Source organism: Rhea americana, unplaced genomic scaffold (assembly GCF_003343005.1).
Source record: "Rhea americana isolate MKP2758 unplaced genomic scaffold, rheAme1 scaffold_200, whole genome shotgun sequence".
NCBI lineage: Eukaryota > Metazoa > Chordata > Aves > Rheiformes > Rheidae > Rhea > Rhea americana.
Window position 1 is genome coordinate 9,419 of NW_028186151.1, and position 22,446 is coordinate 31,864.

At 56.5% G+C, this 22,446-nt stretch overlaps 2 protein-coding genes across 2 annotated transcripts in view; one reads left to right on the top strand and one right to left on the bottom strand.

Moving 5' to 3' along the window:
• CFAP410 (cilia and flagella associated protein 410) overlaps window positions 1–4,862 on the top strand; it is a 5,713-nt gene extending 851 nt beyond the window's left edge. The window contains exons 2-6 of the mRNA XM_085303927.1: window positions 50–96; window positions 919–1,148; window positions 1,731–1,902; window positions 2,566–2,659; window positions 3,776–4,862. Of these exons, the coding sequence (XP_085160053.1) occupies window positions 50–96; window positions 919–1,148; window positions 1,731–1,902; window positions 2,566–2,659; window positions 3,776–3,901 (669 nt within the window). The 3' untranslated portion in view covers window positions 3,902–4,862. The remainder of the gene's footprint in view (window positions 1–49; window positions 97–918; window positions 1,149–1,730; window positions 1,903–2,565; window positions 2,660–3,775) is intronic.
• Window positions 4,863–8,790: 3,928 nt separating this feature from the next.
• Window positions 8,791–21,184, bottom strand: PFKL (phosphofructokinase, liver type). The gene is made up of 21 exons (XM_085303877.1): window positions 21,086–21,184; window positions 20,803–20,880; window positions 19,266–19,455; window positions 17,832–17,997; window positions 17,691–17,735; window positions 17,354–17,462; window positions 16,596–16,691; window positions 16,405–16,497; window positions 15,787–15,912; window positions 15,397–15,461; window positions 14,637–14,700; window positions 14,085–14,231; window positions 13,706–13,776; window positions 13,432–13,519; window positions 12,767–12,919; window positions 11,990–12,154; window positions 11,613–11,674; window positions 10,987–11,098; window positions 10,701–10,800; window positions 10,031–10,136; window positions 8,791–9,868 (listed from the first exon to the last, which is right to left on the bottom strand). The coding sequence occupies exons 1-21, from the start codon at window positions 21,155–21,157 to the stop codon at window positions 9,721–9,723; spliced, it is 2,256 nt and encodes a 751-aa protein (XP_085160003.1). The 5' UTR covers window positions 21,158–21,184; the 3' UTR covers window positions 8,791–9,720.
• Between the last annotated feature and the right edge of the window lie 1,262 nt (window positions 21,185–22,446).

Here is a 22,446-nt window from a genome sequence, read left to right on the forward strand (position 1 = left end):
CCCCCCCGCCTGAGATTGCAGCTTATTGTTTCTGTCTTTTCCTGCCTAGATATCGATATGCCGAGATTTGCCGAACATCGAGGTGATCACGTTCAGGTAAAGAGCAGACGCCTGGGCATGGCGAGGGCAGGGACCATTGCATGTCTGCTGGGGCTGTGCCTTGGCACTTGGTTCCTTACTGCCTTTCTGTGAATGTGTGCTGAGCTGCCTGGCTCTTCTTGCCTGAGTTCATAAGCGGCAGAGATGCAGGAAAATCTCATTTTTCTGCTAGCTGCTCTGCACCTTTCCTTTTGTTACTCAGCTTGTGGTTGGGAAAGAGTTGGTATTTCTAGATGTGGTCAAACCTCTTTGGATTTTTGCTGGCTAAGGTATATTCCATGGTTTAGATGGGATTTTGTCGACCTTGATATGGGGCCAGTTAGCAGAATGGTTGTTGAGACTCTTCTTAGATCTTGCAAGGCTTTTAATTTCCATAAGCTTCCCCCAACACATTCATTTTCCATGTGTTCTGGGGATCACACAGAGCTTCTGCTGTCCTTGAATTTAAGCTTTGTAGCTTGGTAATCTTACATGGGTTCTGCTTCAGTACGTCTGAGGAACTGCTACAGAAAAGGGTATAAGTGTGATGGATGGTTGGGGGAAGCAAAGGCTGTTTCTCGTGTTCAGCAGAGAGGTGAGCCTGCTTTTATAATTCTTTTCTCTGCTTGAGAAGATGGAATGTTACCAGTGTGTTCTGGGCAATGTAGGCCCCGCAGCACCCTCCCCTGCTGTGCCGTGCCAGCATGAGGCTCCTATATTAAGCTGATGTAGGAAAGGGGGCTGAAGAGCTGCTGCCGTACAAGGGTCCTGCTCCCATCTGGATGGTGCAGCGAGGGAGGGATGGGCTCCCTGGTCTCTGATCTGGTGATCTCTGTTCAGTGTGAATAGCATCTCGGATCTTGAGCCACTGAACCAGTGCCAGAATCTGAGTGAACTCTATCTGAGGAAGAACAACATTGCAAGCCTAAGTGAGCTCTTCTACCTCAAAAACCTGCCCCGGCTGAGGGTCCTGTGGCTTTCGGAAAATCCCTGTTGTGGGCCGGACCCCCACCGTTACAGAATGACCGTGCTGCGTAACCTACCCCACCTACAGAAGCTTGATAATCAAGGTGGGTGTTTGCAGATAAATGGGGGCCTCAACAGCCCTAAACCTGGTGCAGGGTCTTGTCTGGGTGAACTAGAAAGCCGCCATCTGTGGTTCCTCTTATTAGGATTATGTCCTTTGACATATGTGACGCCAGGGTTGACGCTAGAGAGACTCATTATAGCTGAAACTGTGCTGCTAATTAATGTTTTTTAGAGCTCTCTCCTTTGCTTTGGCAAAACAAAGATTCTGTAACTGGATCTGCTTTCACAAAAATAGGACAGCTTTTCTACCTGGTAGCAGGAATTTGCTGGCTTTGGAGCCTGTAAAACCTGAGACAAGAAATGGTAGGGTGTCTTTGCATCTCTCCTTGGTGTCTCTCTCAGTTTTGCAAGATGGGTGACAGCTGTTAGTGCTCTCCTGCGTGGGTTTTACTGCAGGAGGAGAATGAAAGCAGAAGGCCAGTACAAAGTACAATAGTTGGACAGAACTGGTGGTATAGCTCTGCAGCAGTGCTACATTCCTGGTTACATATGCTGTCTTCCTGAGCTACTATAGTTCCTGCATTGTGGCAGGTGCCTGTAGGCTTTTGTTTTGACTTTTGCAGCTGTGACAGAGGAAGAACTGTCCCAGGCTCTGGTTGATGGTGAAGAGATAACAGCCCCACCAGCCAGGAAGAACGTGGAGAATGGCTGCCCTGAGTCCAGTGAATCCAGTGCTGCTGAATCCACAGCAGAGACTGAGAGTGAACTGCTGAACTTCAGTCTGGAGGAGACAAAGTGAGGGCTTGCTCATGAGCTGTTAGGATTTCAGGGCTGAACTCATGTAGCATGAAAGGACCCTGCCAGTCAGCCCCAGTATTATGTGAGCCAGACCTGCAACTGGTGCAAATTCCTGTTGTTCCAGTTACCGTGGTGGAGCTGTGCTGGTTTAGTAGTACTTGTGGGTCTGGTTCTCTGTCTGCAAAACTGGCTCTTCCATAGGTGGGTACTTGCTCTCAAGCGTGTCAGCTGCATGTGTGGACAGAGAGGGATCTTCACTGAGCTGTGAGCTCTGGTCCATTCTTGCTTAGCTCTTCTGCTACATGCTTTGGCACACATTAGTGCTGTGGTATGTGTTGTTCCAGTGCAGTGTTACATGGTCCGTCTGCAGTCCTGGCTAGCGTTGGGCATGGGAGTCTGTCATCCCCAGTAGGGCTGGAGCAGACTCCTTATGGTGTTGTGCTCATTTACATTTTATTGCTGTGAGGCTTTTACTGCGTAGGGGAGGTTTGCTTGAGGTGTTGTTTTCTGTAGGCAGTGGGGTTGTGTGAGGTAGGTGCACTATGAACCCTTCAACTAGATACCTCTTGCATGATTACTTGTGGTTGTAAAGGATTGTCTTGGTGGATGAACACAGGTGCTCACTTCTGGTCATATAATGCTTGCTCTTCCTCCCTTTAGCAAAATTCGAGAGCAACTCGGTATGAAGCCTGTTCCCAGGGATAAATTTTCCTCCTTTTCACCACGAGAAACAGACTGCAGCAGAAAGAAGAGGGTGAGTGTCCTTAAGGACCAAGTTGCTTTTCATCTTTAAGACATGGTGTAATATTTTTCCTCCCAATGGGGAGAAAGCCTGATGGGGTTTGTGCTCTTGATCTGGTTGCACAGGAGCATGTGCATGTCCCTTACACTGGGGTTGTGCTAAGGTGGCTGGGCAGTGGCTGAAATGCTGTTGGCCTAGAGGCTGCTGAGTTTAGGCGGCTCCTCTGACACCTGTGTGGTGTAGCCTGAGCTGAGCCTGTCAAGTGTTAAGCTGAGTCCAGCTGGGAGCTGTTGTATGCTGGGCTCAGAGCCATCACTTCAACGAGTTTTGGAAGGCCAGAGTGAGACCTAGACCGTGTTCTGCTTCATTCTTATACTAGTCACCTGCAATCTCTCATTCATTCATGTTTCAAGCTTACTTGAGTGTATTCCTTTGCAGTATCTTAAGTACTACTGCAGGCTCTGGCCTTGAGGGAAAGAGAACATATAACAAGGGGAAATGGTCACAGATTGCAGCCTGGGAGGTTCAGGTTGGGCATTAGGGAAAAGCTGTTCACTGGGAGTGTAGTTATGTAGAGAGGCTGTGGAATCTCTGTCTTTGGAATTTTTTAAGTCTTGGCTTGACAAAGCCATGGTCTGGTGTTGGCAGTAGTCCTGCTTTGGTGGGACGTTGGGCTGGGAACCTCCAGGGATCTCTTCCAACTAGCACTTTTGTGATTCTACCAGCTATTAATCTTCTTCAGATCAGAGTCCCTGTCCTTTCCCATGCTACACATAGACAACAGAGGAGAGAGAGGGTGACTGCTCAGCCAAATATGCTTTTTCTTGCAGAAGTCAGTTCAAAGGGTGGCCAGAGGCCCCCTCTCCCTCCCAGGGGGGATCTGTGCAGAACTGGACAGACAAGTTTGTCCTGCATTCCAGTTAGACTCCTCAGATGCAGACTCTGCCCTGAATCAGTCCCAAGGGCCTGGTTGGATCTGTTGCTGTAGGTGCAGGTGTCTGTTCCAGACCACTGCTGAGGTTTTAGGAGCTCCTAGAAGGAGCAGTTCTTTAAAAACTGAGTATCCTGTTCTTCTCAGGGCTAGCATTAGCATGCTTGTATAAAGCAATCTCTGTCTTGTTCCGACAGAATAACGTCCTGAATGCCATCTTGCTTCTCATGAAGGAATTGGATTCAGAGGGGCTGGAGATCATCCAGCAAACAGCCGGGAGGAGGCTTCAGGCCTTTCGGAAGAAGGAACTGCAGGAGGAGTAATGGTACTCATTACAAAGCTCCTCAGAGCGCTTTGCAGGCTGAGGAACCAGCCCTGGACCAGCAGCACCATTCTGCCAACACATTTCAGGCTACAGCCAATACCTCAATGTGTCCTGCTGTGCTTTCCCTGCGGGCAGGCTGTGACAGGACACTGCGAAAGCAGTTGCGCCTTTAGTTCCTGACATTGCCCTTGGCTGTACATATCACAGTGGCAGCACCTGATCTGACTCACCGGAGCTTTCCTGCTTGCATAGCAGGCTCCGTTACGTTGGTATCTCGTGTGGCTGGGGTCATTTGGTCAGAGCTGTGGAGGAATCAGCATGCGAAAACTAGTACAGTGAGAGGTGCTAGTGCCTGCTGCTGTGCTACCAAAGGGGGATGGCAAAGCCTGCTGATGTCTCGAAAGGTCACTGCTTGTTCTCCGTTGAGCTTAAGCTGGGCCTGACATGGTACTAGCCTCTCTTTGTGCACAGCAGGCTTTGAAGGCAGCTCCTACCACAAAGACTTGTTTTTATAAAACTTGTCAGAAAGGACACTGCCTCAGATAATTACTAAGAACTGTCTTTGGGGCAGTTTGTGAAGCTCAGTGTCAAATTCTTAGTTTATCTTAAACTTTTAACTGCTTTTGGTTAGCATATGCAGCATCTGAGTCGGTGGTGAAGTGGCCTAAAGAAAAGCTTGCTGCAACCTAGCTGAAACAGAAGTTTCTCTCTCCCATGTGCTCAATGCTCAGGTCTGCTTTATCCCTCACATGCCCTGCAGGGTTTAGAGCAGCTGAAGTCCGGAATAAAAAACCACATGTGCGTTTTGCAGTTGAGAAAACAAGACAAGTGTTACTGGCCAGTTTGCACAGGTACCAAGGGTGGGATTTCTCTTCATCTGAAGAAGCTGAATTTATACGGAATTGTTAGCTGCTAACTAAAACATTGTAACGTGCTAAATAAAAATAATTTTCTCTCTAGGATGTGTAAGCTATGGCTGGAGTCAACAAATGTGATGAGAACTGCGACTGTGGCATTACTCCATGAAGCGTGGTTCTCAGCTTGCATTGTTAGCCCCTGTAAAGTGGGAGGAGGGTTGTTAGCCTTTGCTCTCTTCTGCTTCGCTGGACCCTGTCAATGGCATTCCTTAGCGTGCTGCTGTTTTATGACTAGAAAAGCTATTGCAGCTCTCCGGTGCTGAGCTGCTTTTCAAAGACACTAACTTTGCTATTTGAGAACCTTCTGCTGATGCAAGGCCGCCCAAATAGAGGAAACAAAAGATATTTTTGAGCAGAGCTCGACGCATTTTCTTTCGTCGGGGTACAAAGCTTGCCACAGGCTAGCGCGACGGCCTCTGGGACCTGTGAGGTAAGACCATGGGCCCGCGGTGCCACCCAGCTGCAGCCCCCAGAGCACAAGCTGTGCAGGCAAGCGTGGCCTTTGTGGCTCTACTCCTTTACGGTGGTGCAGGCATGCAAACCTCTGCATGCTTGATAGTGTTGATGGGCAAGAACACTTCCCAGATTTTGACAGCCCTGTGTGTGCAAGCCTGCTTAGCTGGTTTTGTCAGGAGGGGGCAGAATTTGTGCCTTGCCACTTGGTTTTAATGCAGAATTCAAAAACTAATTGCACTTAAATAGTGTGATTTATGATATACTGGACTTCCCTTCGCAGCCAAGGCCAGAGAGATTTCATCACCTTGTTTGCATCTTGCCCTTGTGATGAGGGCATATCTTCTGGCAGGCTGTCAGGATAGCCTGGGAGGTGGCAAAAGTCATGCCTTTCCGCACGGGAGGAATGCAGGAGCTGCAATATCTGTCCATGGTTAGACACCTCCATGGCCCTGAGACTCCAGCTTCCTTGGGAGGGATGTGAACAAAGTAAGCATAGTCTGGGGCTTGTCTGCATCAAGGAAGCTTGGTGGCTCATTTGGCAGCTGCTGAGGCCTGAGGCTGATCTGGCACAGTTCCTCTGCACCCTCAGCTTGAGAAATTGGGCTGTTGCTCCGCTTCAGCCTAGCTGTCCCCAAGCAGCGTTCTTCGCCTACGTGCCGTGCTTGTCATAGTTGGCTGGTGCTGGTGCTCTTGCTGCCAGGCAATCTGCCCTTGCTGATCTTGACTGCTCCTTCCTCCTGCTGCAGGGATGACCCTGCAGCCTCCCACTTGCTCTCCAAACAGCCCAAGGAGTAGGCTTGGCCCTTTGGCTCATCCCTTTTTACTCTGGAGACCTAGCAGCCTGCCTTTTGCTGTCAGATGCTCATGGCTCTGGTTTGGCAGCGCTGCTAGAACAGGAGCATGGGAGACTGGTTAACAGGAGCAATTCTCTGCAGGAGACAACTCATCGCTGCCAGCGCTTGTTTCCTGCTAGAGAGAAGTTCTCCCCAGTTCCCCTGCACAGCCTCCTTTTGAGGGAGTGGGGGGTGAGGGGGGGGGCTGAAGCCGCTAGATAATAAATTTTGCAGGTCCTGCTGTTTGATGTACTTTGGCAGCTCCAGGGCTCTGCCAGCACGCGAGGGAGATGGCCGACCAGTGCTTGTGTGTTTGGCTGGCGTGAGCTGGGTTGGCTTTGCTCACAGACAGGCCCAGCTTTTTGCACTAGGTGGTGTCAGGGAGGAGTGAGGGTAGCTGCTCCCTGAAAGACAGGGAGCTGGGAGCCAAGCGTGATAAAACAGCTGCAGGCAGGGGCTTACAGTGCATCTCAGGTGGGTACAGAAGACCCAGGGCCCCTGGGCAGAGGTGTGGCTGAGGGCCCCAGGTGAGCCTAGCCAGGGCAGTTAAGGTCTATTTGTGCCCTCAAGGTCCAGAGAGGAGGGTGCAAAGGTCTGGTCCAGCTGCTGGGCTGATGCTTTTGTGTTGTTACTTGTGCTAGAGAGCGCGAAGCCAGGGCTGTGGCATATGCAGGCAGGCCTGGGCACGGGGGACCTTGCTTCGTCCTGTAGGGGCTCAGGGTAGCTGTGTTCACGCTCCGTGCGCTCCTGGGTTTGAACGGGATGCAGAGGCGAGGGACTGCACCTACTGACCTACCGCCAGGAATCCGGCACACCAGGCTGTTTTGGGGAGCTTGGAGTTAGGGCCAGAGTGTCCCTGACCTCAAATGCCTCCAGCTGTGCAGTTGGTTGGGGGTGCTTGGAGACTTCTCCCATTCCCACCACAAATCAGGGATGGCATGGCCTCTGGGGGACCTGCATCCCTCCCTGCCCGAGCAGAAGCTGGGTGCTGGAGCATGGTGACTTGCTGCTGTGCTTTCCCAGCCCGTCCAGGGCCCTGGCTGCTGCTGCTGCTGCTGAAAGAGCAAGGCTACAGAAAGCAGGAGTGCAGGAGAGGAGCTGAGCATGCTGGGGGGGCCTGCTGGCTCCACCTGGGCGCGTGGCATGACAACGTAGCTTTGCAGCGGGGTTTGCCTGTGTCCTGACCTGCCTCGGCTGAGTGATTGAGCAGTGAAGACGACCGTTTCCCAGTACTATTTCTCGTCAGCAGCCAGCTGCCCGTGGAAGCTGATCCAGCACAACCTCTGTTAAAGGGACTTTTGGCAGGCCCAGGTGGAAAGCTCTCTTTCCAGCATGGTGAGTCGGATGCACGGGACCACCACTGCGCAGCGATCACTGGGAGGTGGCACGTGGCCCAAGCGCTGTGCAGGAGCTGACGCTGACTGCAGCCTGCGTTTCGGTGGCTTGATGAAGGCCCCGCTGATGCTGAAGAGCAGGATGGGGGCGCAGCAGCTCAGAGGTAGTCTGGCCATGGAGTCGCTCAGCAGCGTCAGGCACTGGCACAGCGCCACAAATCAGCGATCCGGAGGGTGAACGTGCCCGCTTCCTACCTACCACTTTCCCACAGTCCCTGCACCAGCACTGGTGAGGAGCTGTGTGGTGCTGCTGCCTGGGCTCTCCAAAGCAGGTATGCACTGGAGAGAAGCTGTGAAGGATTATAACCTTTGTCCAAAGCTCAAAACAAGTAATGTGGCAGTGCTCTTGGCCACACCGCTGCTCCTGCAACCAAGGGGGACTCGCCACAGGGGGAGCCTCCATGTGGAGTGTGTGTGTGTGTGGGGGGAATAACAGCATGTTCAAACCAAAGGGTTGTGACATGTCCTTGTGCTGACGACGTCCCACAGACCAGAGGCCATCAGCTGCAGGCCCCAGGAGGAGAGGCTGGCGTGGAAGCCCTGGGAAATCTGCTATGCTCAGATGTCTGACATCGGCCAAAGCATCTGAGCTCAGAGCCAGGCCTGAACGCTACAAGTGGAGGCTGAAGTGCTTGGCAGCCACCCTGAGAAATTCTGTTATAAACAAACATGTCATGTTGATAAATCAATTTTGAACTTTCTTTGAAGGTGGGAAACAAAACATTGGGAGAAATGATTTCTGTCCAGGGTTGCAAAGTCTCCCCACAGAGGGATGCTGGCTTTGCACCCGCTGGTTGCCAGCCAAGGCACACTGTGAACTCAGGCATCGGAGAGGCCCCTGGCGGTCCTGCTCTCCAGACCCGAGCAGAGCAGAGAGGGTCTTGGAGACAGAGCAATGCTCCTAGGAAAGCTCCTGGCTCTGCATTAATCCAAGTCCAAAGAAAGCCCCATGCTTCAGCAAGCATGTCTTAATGCCTCCTGGATTTTCTCACTATGGACAGCTCCTGCTTTCCCACAACCGCTTCCCAGAAATCAGCACTCCTGCCGAGCCTGCGCTAACTGTCCCAGCCCAGTACGGGACTGTCTGCTCATCCTAATGTTTTCTCCTGGTCCTGGCAATGACATGGCCCTGCACAGGCCTGAGGCTGTGGGACAGGAACTACTTGGGTTCACTTGGCAGCAGCAGCAGAACAGGACCACGATACATTTGCACTCCCCCTGGGAGACACAGGCCCTCTCCTCCCTTATTGGCACTCAGCACGCAATGACCAGTTTCCAGAAACATAATTTGGCTCCAGCAGATTTTATCTCTAGAAGACACAAGCAGCGCCATGAACAATACAAGACATGGGATTCACAGAGCAACGGCGACATGATGGGCACGGCCCTGCTTGTGGCAAGAGTACCTGGCATAAAGGGGCACGGCTCTGGGGCTGGAAAAGCACCAGCACCAAATGCCACGCGGCAGCGGTCGGAGCTAAGCGTCATGCAAGGTGGTTGGGGAGCGGGGCTTGCCAGAACCACTGCTCTGTGCTAGGCCCTCGAGACATCCCACTAGGCAAACACCTGGGATGGAGCCAGCGGGCAACGTGCAGACGACACGCACAGCAAGGCCGTGAGAAACGGAAGGAGCTTTACTGGGGGCCCAAGTGGCAGCAGTGAGCCCCCAGGCTCTGCCCCTACTTGCTCTGGAACAGTACAGTGTCTTCCTCAGCTCTCCTTCTCAGCCCCCCTCCCAGTTCGGAGGGCAGGGAACTAAAAGCAGCAACTGGCTCATACGGTCAAGCTGCTAAGTAAGGAATCTGGATCCTTGATCATTAAATAGTAAGAATAAACTAAAAAGGGAAGGTTAAGGGTCTTGGCTGTGCAGCTGGGCTCTAGGAATATTATTTCTTCCCCCAGCTGCTCAGGGACCAGACCCTGGGCCAGCGTTTTCAGGCATGATTGTGCTGTTTTAGGAACCAGGGCCAGGCTCTGCCTGCTTTAAAGAGTTTGGAGTGAAAGTACTGGCTCTTGAAAACATGGGTCCCTGTGCCCCATGAGCAGCACCTGGGGAAGGGGGCGCATGCTTGGGGATGGCTGAGATATCCCACAGGTCTGCAGCCCACTCACTGGTGTGGTGCTCCAAGCAAGCACGTGGTCCCGGGCCATGCGGCACTCTGGAGGTTTTAGATGGGAGGGAGAGAGAGCAGGGAGCTACAGCTCTGGCTGGCAGGACTAGAAGCCCTTCTCGATGCTGAGCGTGCGCCGGGTGACGTGCTCCATCTTCCCGGAGATGTACTCCGTCAAGCTGATCTGGTAGTTGGCGAGCATCTTCAGCATGAGCCGCAGGTTCAGCCACCACTGCTCCTGGGGCAGCCTGTGTCTGCAAGAGAGGGACAGAGCTCTCAAACAGCCCGCAGGACAGCCAGGAGTGGACAGACCTTTCCAGCAAGCATTACCCTGATCCAGAAAGATCCCTCTGGACTCACCATCCTGGAGACTGGTGAACCGTAGGAAGAGAAGGGGCATCAGAACAGGAACTTACTCAAAATCAGTGACTTTCTTGAGCTCTGTCACAGGGCTGAAGGCCACCACCTTCTTCCTGAGCCCGATCACGCAGGCAGAGTCGGCTGAGTTGGCAAACACACGCCCTGTGGGGACACAGCCAGCCATTACTGCGTGCCAGAGTGGTTAGGAGCCAACCTGACTAGCGCAGAGCACAGCAGCATGGGCTGCCCGGCTCCACCAGCACTGCCATGAGCCGCTAAGGCGACCGCAGGGGAAGCCCACTCTTGCCAGCGGGGGCTGGCGTGTGCTGTGAGCGAGGAAGGGGCAAGACCTCTCTCCTTCATGGCTAGTAGATGTGTCCTGGGAGATAAAAACACCCCACAGGCCAATTCTCCTGCCCATTTGCTGATCTTGGTGGGCTATTCTCCCCCTGTCCCAGTGCACAGGAGATGTGGCAGCAGCTGGCAGGCAGGCAGGAATGCGCTTGGAGACCCGCTGGGTAGATGCGCGTAGCAGGGAGACGTGCCTTCTGCTCACCGCTTGCCTGAAGACAGGGCTAGGGCAGGCAGCGCAAGGCATCTCGTAGCCTCACAGGTTGGCAAAACACCAGCCTGGCTTGGCACAAACTGCCCAGGAGTTCCTCCTGGCTCTGGCACAGGAACATTGGCCCAGGCCGGACGCGTGCCACAGTTCGGCCGTTTACTCACCCTTGCGGTAGACTTCCTGCAGCTTCTCTGACATCCACAGCACGGCCTTCACTCCCAGCTTGGTGCCATAGTTACGGTCAAAGGGTGTTGGGGCCCCTCCCTGGTTGCAGAGAAACGCTGGCATCAAGCCCGCATGCAGAATCGCTCAGTGCCTTCGGCACTGGCCCAGCCGACAGCAGCAGCACTAAATGCTGCTTGCCTCAGGGCATCTGCTGGGGCAAAGCGGAAACAGCCCCACCGGTGGTCCCTCTCCCTAGGTCCTGCCCCCCATTGCAGCCACCCGTACCTGCTGGAGGTGGCCAAGGACGTTAATCCTGCAGTCGAAGATGCCCTTGCCCTCGGAGGAGTAGAGGTTGTAGAGGAACTCGGTGGTGTAGTGTTCGTGGCACTTCTCGTTGCTGGGGAAGCAGAGGGGAGGTGGTGGTGGGTGGTTGCCCCTTAATTCGATGTCCTTAGAGGTGTCCCTCCATGCTGCCCTATACACGCCTACAACTCCTCACGCAGCTTTCTAACCGGTTTTGGGCAGGGCTGACCTGTTACATTCTGAGCTCAGGGGCTCCTCGGAGGCCCAGACCAGATAGTCCCCATCTCCTGAGCGGAGTGCCTGGGGCTGGGGTGCAGACAGGAATCCAGAGTGGAAACCTCCTTTGGTACCAATGCTGCATATCCAGGGAGCAGGCTGTGCACCCGGTGCACCAAACTCTCCCACATCTGGGGCCCATCTCCGGCTGCATGCGGCCATTGGGCGGTGGGAGAAAGTCAGCCACCCACCTCTCCGCCTTCCCAAAAGCGGAGGTTTGCCCAGCTCAGCTCTGGGCTTGCTCTCCGGTATGGGGCTTGTTCCCAGGTTGGTTCCCAGGACTGTCTCGCAGCCTTTGGCAGTACAGAATGTGGCACAGAGGACGGACTCACCGCAGCACCAGGCCCCTCTGGATATCCGTCTTCATTTTGTCAGTCAAGTGTTCGACGTTGGCCTGCAAAACAAACCCCCGGCTGTGATCTTAACAGCGCCTCGTCCCCTCTGCAGTCAACCTAGCGAGATGAGATAGCTCTTCAGAGGTGCCTCTGATCCTACCGTTTCCTGTACTTCAGACTAGAGAGCCACTAACATCCCCACCCGGTGTCACAGACATTGCCCTGAGGTGCCTTAAAGATCTCCCCACACTGACACACACTCCTCCAAATCCTACTCTGTTCCCAAGCGCTTCTTCCTGCAAACCCAAAATACAGGTCGGCAACGCTGGGGTTGTACAGCACCATTGCGGCCCGACCCACGTTCCCCTGCTCACCTTCAGGTCATGAATGGTGAAAGGGTCCTCGTACACGTAGGCAGCGTCTGCACCCACCGCGATGCCGGTCACGGTCGACAGGTACCCGCAGTAGCCGCCCATCGTCTCCACGATGAACACGCGGCGCTTTGTGCCCGACGCTGACTGCTTGATACGGTCACAGCTCTGCACCAGGAAAAGGAGGAAAGTTAGTGCAGAGGCTGGGAAGAGAGGGGTCTGGATCACAGGTGTAAAACATGCAGAGACCCCATTTTTGTTGCTACCTGCCCAGACTGGAATGGCCACTAGGAGATTCTCCTCTCCAGCTTCCTCCCCAGAGTTGCCTGCATCCGCAGATGAGGCAGGTTGAGGGGCAACGCCTGCCAGGCCATGCGATACCCTGCATGCCCATTAGCTGGGACAGGGCTGGCATGGGACGTGGGTATAAGTCTGCATTTTCACCCATCCATGCTTCTTCTCCTGCACTGGCTTGGCAGTGCCAGGGCTGGAAGAAGGAAGATCTCTCTGATTGTCCAGGATCTCAGGGGTCTCACCACTTCCCCGCTCAGGTATCTGTGACCACCTCTGCCCAGGTGACAGGGCTGACAGGATGCTCTAGGTACCTCCTGGACCAGCACTGGCTGATGGCAGTCTCCCAGAGCTGCGTCCATGGGTTTGCAGACACACCGCCCTGCGCGCTCTCGGGAGCCGCTGCGGCGACGGGACTCTGCTTCCTGCAGAGCACGATGGCGCCATGGCCCACCTCCCACCCCAAAGGCCGCCCCCTGCTCGCTTCACCTCCATGGCGGCGTTGACGGCGGTGTCCGAGCCCAGGCTGAAGTCGGTCCCGGGCACGTTGTTGCTGATGGTGGCTGGGATCACGCACATGATGATGCAGAGCTCCTCGTACTGCCCGCGCGCTTCGACAAGCTGCAGCACCCCTTCGTAGGCCTGCAAGAAGAGGAGGGTTGGAAATTCGTTGGCCCTGGAGCACCAGTGCCAGGGACCTGCCTCCAGATCTATGTCTCGTGGCCTGGTCATGTCTCCCACCAACGCAAGGAAGTTGGCAGACCGCCCCAAGCAGACCCTGCACTGCACCCAAAGAAAAAAAAAGCCCAGGAGGCCCCAGCAGAGCCGTGCTGCACACCAAGGACCTTGACATTTTTTAAGGAAGCTTGTCTGAGCTGAGAGGAGGCGTCCATGTTCCTGCTACTGACAGTTACCAGTGACCGTTTAATTAGGGAATGAACACTGACCAGGATTTTAATTAGGACAGGATTTTAATTGGGAGGATACCGCAAGCATCAGGTGGGCCGTACACTGGTACGCAGGCCTGCAAATCGGCTGGGGAAGCAGCCAGGGAAAGGCTCTGCTGCTAGGAAAGGGCTTGGGCTGGGAGAATTCCCAGCTCCCCCCCGACTCGCACACTCCACCAAAAAAAGGGTTGACGGTTTTGCTCGCACCTCAAACCCCCCAATGACCAGGAGGGCCTGGATGTTAAATTTCCGCACGTTCTCCACAATCTTTTCCATGCACGTCTTGGGCAGGGTTCTGCAGAGGGGAAGAGACAGAAGGGTCAGCACAGCCGGTCCCCGCAAACAGGCTTGCTCCCCACAGATCCCCTCCCTCCGCTCAGCCAGGGTGCGGATCCCTCTGCGAACCATGCAGAGCGCAGGCACGATGGGTGCCCACAGATGTGCCCCGTCGCCTGCTGAGGCTAACGCTAGGTGCACTTACCGCTTGGTGCCCAGCATGGACCCGCCACGTCCCAGCCAGCCTGCCACGTCGTGCCAGCCCACCTCATGGATCTGCAAGGAGCAGGTCCCCCAGGTGGGTGACAGCCCAGCCTTCCCTCTCTGGGCCCACCCATGCCACCAGGATACCCAAGGCACCCACTCACATGTTCACCCACCGACTCTGATCACGGTCTGGGTGACCCCAGCTGTTTGTATGCAGGCACCCAACATGCACAGCCCTTGCTCCAACAAAACCTCCCTATAGACCTAAGCGGAAAGGTGCAGAGATCTGCACCCACATCAGAAGCCTAGCCACATCCAAGAATCCATCCAAGTTGGATTCACAAGGTGTTCGACCACCCCCAGTGAAGCACGTTTACCTGCCCTTTGGATAAGCCCTCGAAGCCGTCGTTCACCACGTACACGGTGTGCCCCTGGCAGATCCCGATCCGCACGGCAGACCTGACGGCAGCGTTCATGCCCGCGGCAGGGGCACCCACGTTCAGGATGGCCAGGCTGAAGGGGCTCTGTGGGGACAGGACAGGGGAGAAGGGCATGTCAGGACTGAGGGCTCAGACACTACACGCCGGACACCGAGCTGGGGCTGACTCCCACTGGAAGGGGTTCCAGTGATAGACTGCCAGGATCTGTTGTCTCGGTGCTCCTCATTTCCAAAGCCAGAAGGGATCAGGATGATCCCAAAGACCTCTGCAGCATTTTCATCAGCCCTCATCATGCCCCGGGGCTACGTGAGCAAGGCCAAGGCTGCACGCACACCCTGCACACGGAGGGGCTTGGAGCTCCGCAGAGCGCAGGTGCACTCGCGCCCTTGACCAGGTCTACGTTGCGTGCACGTTTGCTTCCGTGATGGCAGAAGCCACAAAGCAGGGAGACAGCCCACGGCTCTCAGCGTCTCCTTCCCCCCCACTCACCTTCTCCTGAGCTGGTTTCTGGTGTGCCAACAGCTTGTAAATGTTCCAGTTGTTTTCAAAGCTCCTGCAAAGGAAACACTTCGCTCTCAGGATGGAGGGAGCTGTGCTGCTTTGCAGCCCTGTATGCGCCTCCAAGGCCCATCTGGGTCCAGGGACAGTGGCCGCCTGGGGACATGGAAAGCCTGGAGAGCTCCACAGCAGAGGATGACCTCCAGTCTGGAGGAGCTAGTTACAGCAATATTTCCCATCTAGGGCTGCCCTGGCCTCTCTGCGCTAAGGGCTGGACCCCCGACTGGGCTCTCCCAAGCCCCAGGTGCAGCTCCACGCTCCCAGTGCCTTCCCCATGTACCCCAGAGCAAGGGGACAGCTGAGCAGCCCACATCGGGCAGGAATGGTAGAAACCTCTTGGTGAGGACAGGGGACTTGGATCGCTTCACCTGTGTGACTGGGCACCAGCAAAGAGCACAGAGCTCGAAGGTGCTCCATCTGGCCGACTCCCTATACCCTCCTCTCCTCCTGACTGTGCCAAGGCTAGCTACCCTGAAAACCTTATGGTCCAGTCAGGGTCTGCGTGAAGATCCTTGTTTTCTCCCTTTGGAAGCATATTTGAACACTACGTTCAAAACTGAGGACATTGGCGCTGGAGCAAAACCTCCCCCAGAAAGTGCCTGCACCTCAGCAGAGGCAGCATGCGGCAGGGCAGTCTGATCCAACCAGGGAATTTCAGTGCTCCGTAAAGCCCGGCAACTCCTTTCCTCACCTTCCACGGAGTTGGATGGCCTCCTCAAACCTCTTCTCGTCCATGGCCTTCTGAACGTCCTTCGTCTGTGGAGAGACACACAGCAACATAACGCACACGCTTACCGTGAGGGGACTGGGACAACCCACTACCACCAACCCCCAGCTACAGGTGCCACTGCCATTCCAAAGAAGGAATCAGGGCAGGATGGCAAAACCAATGACACTACACAAGTGCACGGGCCAGGTAACTGCAGAGGGACATCCTGGCTCCATGTACATCTTCCCAGATGGACATGGGAATCTCTCCTCACCTAGCTAATTGCTGTCACATGCCCAACTCTCTTGAACGCTGGGGAGACCAAGCTGCGCCTGTGGACACCATGCCCACCGCAGCCTCATGTGTACTCACCACCTGGACACACTCCATGAGAGGCAGCCGCACCGACTGGTTCCCCGACAGGCTCACCACGCAGGCAGGAGTGTCCGGTGTGGCCTCCAGGAGCGCCATCACTGCTTCCATCCCCATCTTGCTGCTCTGCAAAGGGGACCCGCAGGCCCATGATGCCACTGCCAACCCACCGCCCTGACGCTCTCCTGGTGCTCATGCTTGCCAGCAGGAGACGCGCCTGGGGAAAGCTCCTCAGCAGTCAGACCTGCTGACGTGAGACCTTCCCCGGCTCAGTGCACACGTGCTTGGAAGTCATGCGGCTGCTTGCACAGCTCCATTAGTCTGATTTATGGCCAGAGCGTTGCTGGAGCAACGAAGAGCAGTGAAGGTAGTGGTGGATTAGAGGAACGGGTGCATCGTTCTGCTTGGCACAGCAGAAGCTGCAGGGAGCACGTCAGCATCATCTGAGCTGACAAGTCCTTCACAGCTGGCAGAGGGAAGCCAGGAACAGGGTGTCCAAGGCCCATGACACTCTCAGCTCATGTTCAGGCCTGACCCCCCTCCCTCTTACAGTCCTGGGACTCGCCACCATGCTCACACCAAGGAGCACGGTCCCCTTGCTCCCCCAACAAGACCTACCAGGACACGGTCAAAGGCTGATGGTGTCCCTCCACGCTGCACGTGGCCGAGGACAGTAACCCGCGTGTCGAAGCCCAGGCGCTGGACCACTAGCTGCACAGCAGAGGAAAGAGGCCATCAGGACAGGAAGATGAGGCGGCAACAGCTGCTGGCCATGGCAAAAGGGAGAGGGCACTCAAGTTGGTGCTTACGTCCTTCACGTAGTTGGAGGAAATGGGCTTGCCGTTCCGGTCTATGGCACCCTCTGCAATGATGATGATGTTGAGCCGTGACCCTCTGCTGCGCGTCTGATACAAGGGAAGAAAACCAGACAGCTCGGCTTAACCAAGATCACTCGCGTCTGAGCACGTCCGTGCCTCGGGCTGAACCTCCTTCCCTCGCTGGCACCACAAACCCACCCAAGCTTCTAGGAGCTCGGCTGCGGGGAAGCCATGGCCACGTGAGAGCTCCCCAAAGCCACCATCCCTCCACCCTGCAGGCGAGGCCTCAGCTGCACAGGGACGCGTCCGGCCCTGGGCATCCCATGGTGGGTGCCCGTTGAGCACCGGGACGCCAGCCTCTGCCTCCAGGCAAGCTCTGGTAACTGGGGACCGCCCGGCCTTTGTGAACCGGCCTCCAACACCAGACTTTTCCAGGCTGCCCACTGGCATGCGACAGCCCAATTTGCGTTCAGCTGAGCGCTCCGTTTCATGGAGACAATAGCTCCCACACAAGCTCCCGAAACTTCGCAGCGGACAAGCGCTGCTCTGTTGTGCGCTGGCTCGATCAGAGAGGGGGCTCGTAGACTCCCTGGGGATCCAGCCCTGCAGCAGGCAGGACTTAGTGCAAAACGTTGAGTTATTCCAGCCTGGATCTAGCAGGAGCCCTCTGGTCCAGAAGCAAAAGCAGGCACCGAAAGCCTGCACAGTACAAAGGACCCTCTCGGCAGGGAGAGGAGCCTCCACCTCACCTCCCCGAGCCTCTCGCACATGAGGTCCTCCCAGCCGTCTTCCGGGGGCGATTCAGGGATGAAGAGCCAGTCGGCCCCCGAGGCCAGGCCAGACACCAGGGCCAGGTACCTGGAGGGGCAGATGGCGTTAGCATCGCGCCGGCTGGCACCCGGTGACTGACAGCATCCTGGTGGGGAGGGTAACATGGGCGATCCTCAGCGTCATGCCTGGGCCAGGACATGACACGGGGCTGTGCAGCAGAGCGGAGATGCTGGGCACCCTCCCAGCCTCTCCCCTCCTCTGCCCCAGCCCAACCAACACTTGCCGAAGATCTTCTCCATCTCCCAGAGCTCTTACCCACAGTGCCTGCCCATCACTTCCAGCACGAACGTCCTCTGATGGCTGCAGAGAGACCAAGGGGAGAGAAGGGGCATCAGCGCTCTCTCCACAAGCTCCCACAGACAGGGCACGCCTGGCTGGCAGTGAGGGCTCGCTCACCTCTGGGCCGTGGTGGTGATCGCGTCTATCACCTCCATGATGCGGTGCAGCGCCGAGTCAGTGCCGATGGTCATGTCAGTGCCACAGAAGTCATTGTCGATGGAGCCCACCAGGCCGACGATGTTCAGGTGACAGTACTCCTTCGCCACGTCCTCGCTGATCTGCCCTGGGGGTGACACGGCAGGCGCTTTCTAGGAGGGGCAAGTCTTGCCCTGCGAGAGTCTCCGTCAGGGCAAGGCGGTGCTCAGGCAAGGGAAAACTGGGTGCTCCAGCGACAGAGCTGCGATGGGACAAGCGGTGACAGCACACGAGCCAGCACAGTGAGTCCGTTTCCTGCCCAGGCCTGGAGGCTGCAGCAGGACCACGGCACGGACTGGCCACCAAAGGATTTCTAAAACCAAGTCCACCGTTCCTCCCTTCCAACACATGCGCAGCAGCCCTGACAGCGCATCCAGTCCTTCCTTTGCACGCTTCAAACTCGCTGCCCACGGACCGTGCTAAACACCTCTCGGTTCGTAGGTCTTCGCTCCCTGCTCATTGCCGCAGCGGCCCTGCCTTCACAGACCTCGCTGCCAGAGTCTCCCCCTCCTTCCTCAGGCCGTTCCAGATCGCTCTCTGCCTTTGCAGCTCCGTCCTAGCACAGCCCCGGCTCTCCGCTGGCAGCCAGGACCGTGCACAGTACCAGAGAGGAAAGTCTTCTCTGGATTTACAGACCACAAGATGGGTATTTTTGACTACGCTTTCTATTCTTTGCCTAATAACAAAGCCCAGCTCTTCACTTGACCTTCTGACTGCTGTTGAACCATTTCTAATTGCTCTCTAATTTCCTTTGAGAAGTCGAACCCTTTGAAGATGTCAACAAGCCAACTGCGCCGTCAAGCCCTGAGGAACAGCTTCCCCTTCGGATCAAGCACGCAGCTGCACTTCCTGCCTCCCAGGCCCGTTTCTTGGATGCGACAGAGACTTCAGCAATTCAGACCTCAGACTAAAAGATCACCTAAGCATGTGGGATTTCGAGCACATCAAAAAGGCAGAGTGGCAGCCAGTAGCTGTAAACAGGGGGCTGATTAAAAACTAAATAAATCTATTTTAATTTAATATGGGGGGAGGGAGAGGGATGTTTACTGAAAGAAACTCCCAAGAGAAGTGGAAATTTGCCATTTTTTGCTGTTTCCCTACGCAGACAAGTTACCCTTGGAGGTAAAATCTCCAGCCAAAGCAAAGCTTGGTCTCAGTCACGGTGGGGGAACCCTGCCTTACGCTATGCAGGTCCACAAACGCTCCCTCGCGGCTTGGTGCCCTCTGAGCATACAGGGAGCCCGTTGACTTCCCAGCCACACCATGCCGAAACAGTTGGCTGCGTGGGGGTCCTACCCCCTCCGGCTGTACCCGGCGTGGGTTACCAGTCCGGCACCGGCCCCACGCTGCACGCACCGTCTTTAACCAGCTCCTCCAGCAGGCCACCCCACTCCGTCCGGAAGATGTTGGCTCCCGTCAGGCTGCCGTCTCCCCCGATGACGCACAGGTTGGTGATGCCGTGTTGCACGAGGTTGTAGGCGGCCCGGAGGCGGCCTTCGCGCGTGGTGAAAGCCTTGCAGCGGGCACTGCCGATGATCGTGCCGCCCTGCAGACCAGGAGAGACAGGAAACGCGACTCAATCAGCTCGAGCAGCCAACGTGGGGCAGAGAGGAGGAACCCGCAGCTGCCCGCGGTGCCACCTGCCCCGCACGCCGCGGCACCCTGCCCTGCTCCCGGCGAAGCGGCTCGGACGCGTTGCCGACCGCGGTCGCTTCCCTGCGGGGACGACCAAGCGGGCTGGAGCCTGCCTCCAGCTCTGCTGCGCCAGACGTCCCCTCCATCCCCTCCGCGCTCAACGCCGGCTGACGCAACATCCACCCCTGCAGAAAAGCGCGTTCGATCGTTCTGGCAGCCCGGCCCCGCCACGTCCCCAGGGAACCATTTGTTCAGACTTTGTTCTGGGTCACGTCCCAGCCAGGAAAGCGGCTCCAGGTCCTGTGTTGGCAGGAGACTGCCTGACTCCGGCTTTTTTTTTTTCTCATGGCCATCAGCGGGTCGGACGTACCTGCCTCGCCGGAGCCCGCCGAGGCTCGTGGAGGCAGCTGCATCGTAAACGGCTCCCAAGCGGAGCTCACCCGCTCCTCTTGGGTTTTCCTGATCTATGAGGTTTGCTTATCCGTCGTTCTATTTGGGTGTCTCCTCTCAGAAGCACCAGCTGGTGCTGGGTCCCTGACGAAGGGCCACCACGCACCCTCTTCCCTGCGGGCTCAGAAAGGTGCATCCTTTCTGACAAGACGCAGCCCTCTGGCAGATCCCCGTAAGCTCGCTAGCTACAAAAACACGGACTGAGAAAAAGCAGCGCTTCCAGCCCTGGCTGGCCCTAAGCTGCGATGCAGCGAGCTCCTGACCGCGTTTCAAGCACAGGCCAGGAGGCCCCCGCGCCCAGACGCCCTCCACGCTGGAGACGCAGCGCTGCTAGCGCTGTTAGATGGCGCAAGCGCTGCAGTGAGGACTGCTGCGCGGCTGCCCTCTCTGCCGCGCTCCTCGCACACGTATCTCTACCGGTTGCCGGCGCAAGACAGCAGCCGACATCCTCACGCTACAGCCCGCCCCAGCCCACGGGGCCGCAAGCACAGCTTGCCCCACCAGCATGCTCCGGCCCCGTGGCCGAGACCAAGGTCACCGAGACATCCCAGCTCGCAGAGGCCTGCGGAAGAGCTGATGACGGATGCAAGACTGCAGGCGAGGATGTCTGCAAAGGGAGAGTCACTAGGAGGGTCATAAATTAAGCAACGGAGAACGGGTAAAAAGACTGGTTTTGAAGCACCAGGAGAAGGAAAACACCATGCAAGCAAAAGCAGAGATGGAGACATGCTGCACAGGCAACAACGGAGAGACTAAGAAGAGTTTACACATGCAGGCAGCAGGCAAAGCAACAGCCGCCGAGCCTTACCAGCTGGATGATGTTGGAGACGCTCAGCCAGTTTGCTTGCTTGATATTCTCTCCTCCTTCCACCAGCCCCTCGTAACCCTGCAATAAAAAAAGCGGAGGCAGAGGTAGGAGGTGCTGCTCTTCAGGGGCTCCCCAGGCCTGCCCGGGTTCCCCGGCCCCAAGTATTGCCCTACTTGGGCACACAGGGACGGGTTGCAGAGCACCACACACCACTTGTGCCTCCTCCCAAGAAGGAGCCTCAGCTTTTGAGAGGCTCCCAAAATAGAACAACGGATGATCGAACCTCATAGATCAGGAAAACCTTGGCTCCCACGTATATTCCCATGCGGGTCACAGCACGGACGGCGGCATTCATACCTGGAAAGGCAAGACACGATAAAGAGCGGCCCCACGCAGGCAGCGCCTTGGCGATGCCGCCTACCTGCAGCGGCACCTCCACTGGACCGGCATCTCAAACGCAGGACAGACAGACAGACAAACAACTGATAAGCCAACGCTTCCCCTTGGACAAGCTCTCGAGGGAGGAGCAGCCAAGCCCAGGGAGGAATACAGGCATATTGCTACTTCTGATTACTTAGCACGTGACTGTGGAAACTCAACACCTGCGAAGAAGCTAAACACGGGAAAGCTAGTTTTATGCCTTGAGCATAATTCATTGTAAATAGCTACTTATTCCCTCCCATCCGGGGCTAAGTCCAAGAGCATCGCAGCACCCTCGTCCTGGATCCCTCCTTGGATGGTGAAAACGTCCACTTTTTGGCTTTCCCTACACGTTACCACCACTTGTGCCCTGGGAAAACCTGTAGGAGTGCCCCAGGGCACGGCGTTGCGGCCCGGCCAAGGGGGAGAGGAAGGAAGGGGGAGCGCGGCCGGAGGGCTGCGGGGCCAGCGCCGCCCCTCGGGAGGAAGCGGGCTGGGAGCCCAGGCCCCAGTCGCTCTTCGGAGCAGAAAGGGGGAAATAAACCTTTTTGCAGCTGCTGCCACGGGCCCGGGAGGCAGAGGAAAGGTCGCAAGGCAGCGTCACGCCTGAAGGCCTTCTGGTTTTCACCTCCCAGTGCGGGAAGGAGAGAGGGGAAAGGGAAGGGGCATCGGCGCAGCAGCCACAGGCAGGGAAACCAGCCTCGCGCGGCACGAGCAAGAGCCGGGCAGCGACGACTCTCACGCCTGACAGCCCCAGGCCGGACTCCAGGAACAGGTTATTTTTTTTGTTTGTTTGGTTGTTTTTTTCCCCCTAGTTCCTATTGCAACATAGAGCAGCGAAGCTGCTGCGGCCCGGTGCAGAGGACAAAGCGCGGCGGCTTCGCCGAGGAGGCGAGCGAAGGGACGAGGCCGCGAGCGGGCCTCGCTCCCGGCCCGGCCGGGCTGCAGTCACGGCTCGGCGCCGCGTGCTCCGGTGGGCGAGGAGCGGTGGCTCCCCTGTAAGCTCCCCAACGCCCGGGGCCGCTTCCAGGAGCCGCGCGAGTCGCCCGCCCGGCGTCCGCGGGTGCCGCGCTCGCTCCAAGGCCGACAGGAGGCTTTGAATGGCCGAAATGAAAGCGAGTTTCCCGCTCCATGTTTCCCTCAGCTCTTGCGAATGGCCCAGCTGCGGCCCCAAGCTCCGCGCTCGGCGGCCTGAAGCTCCCCCGGGCCGGGTGACCTGGCGCT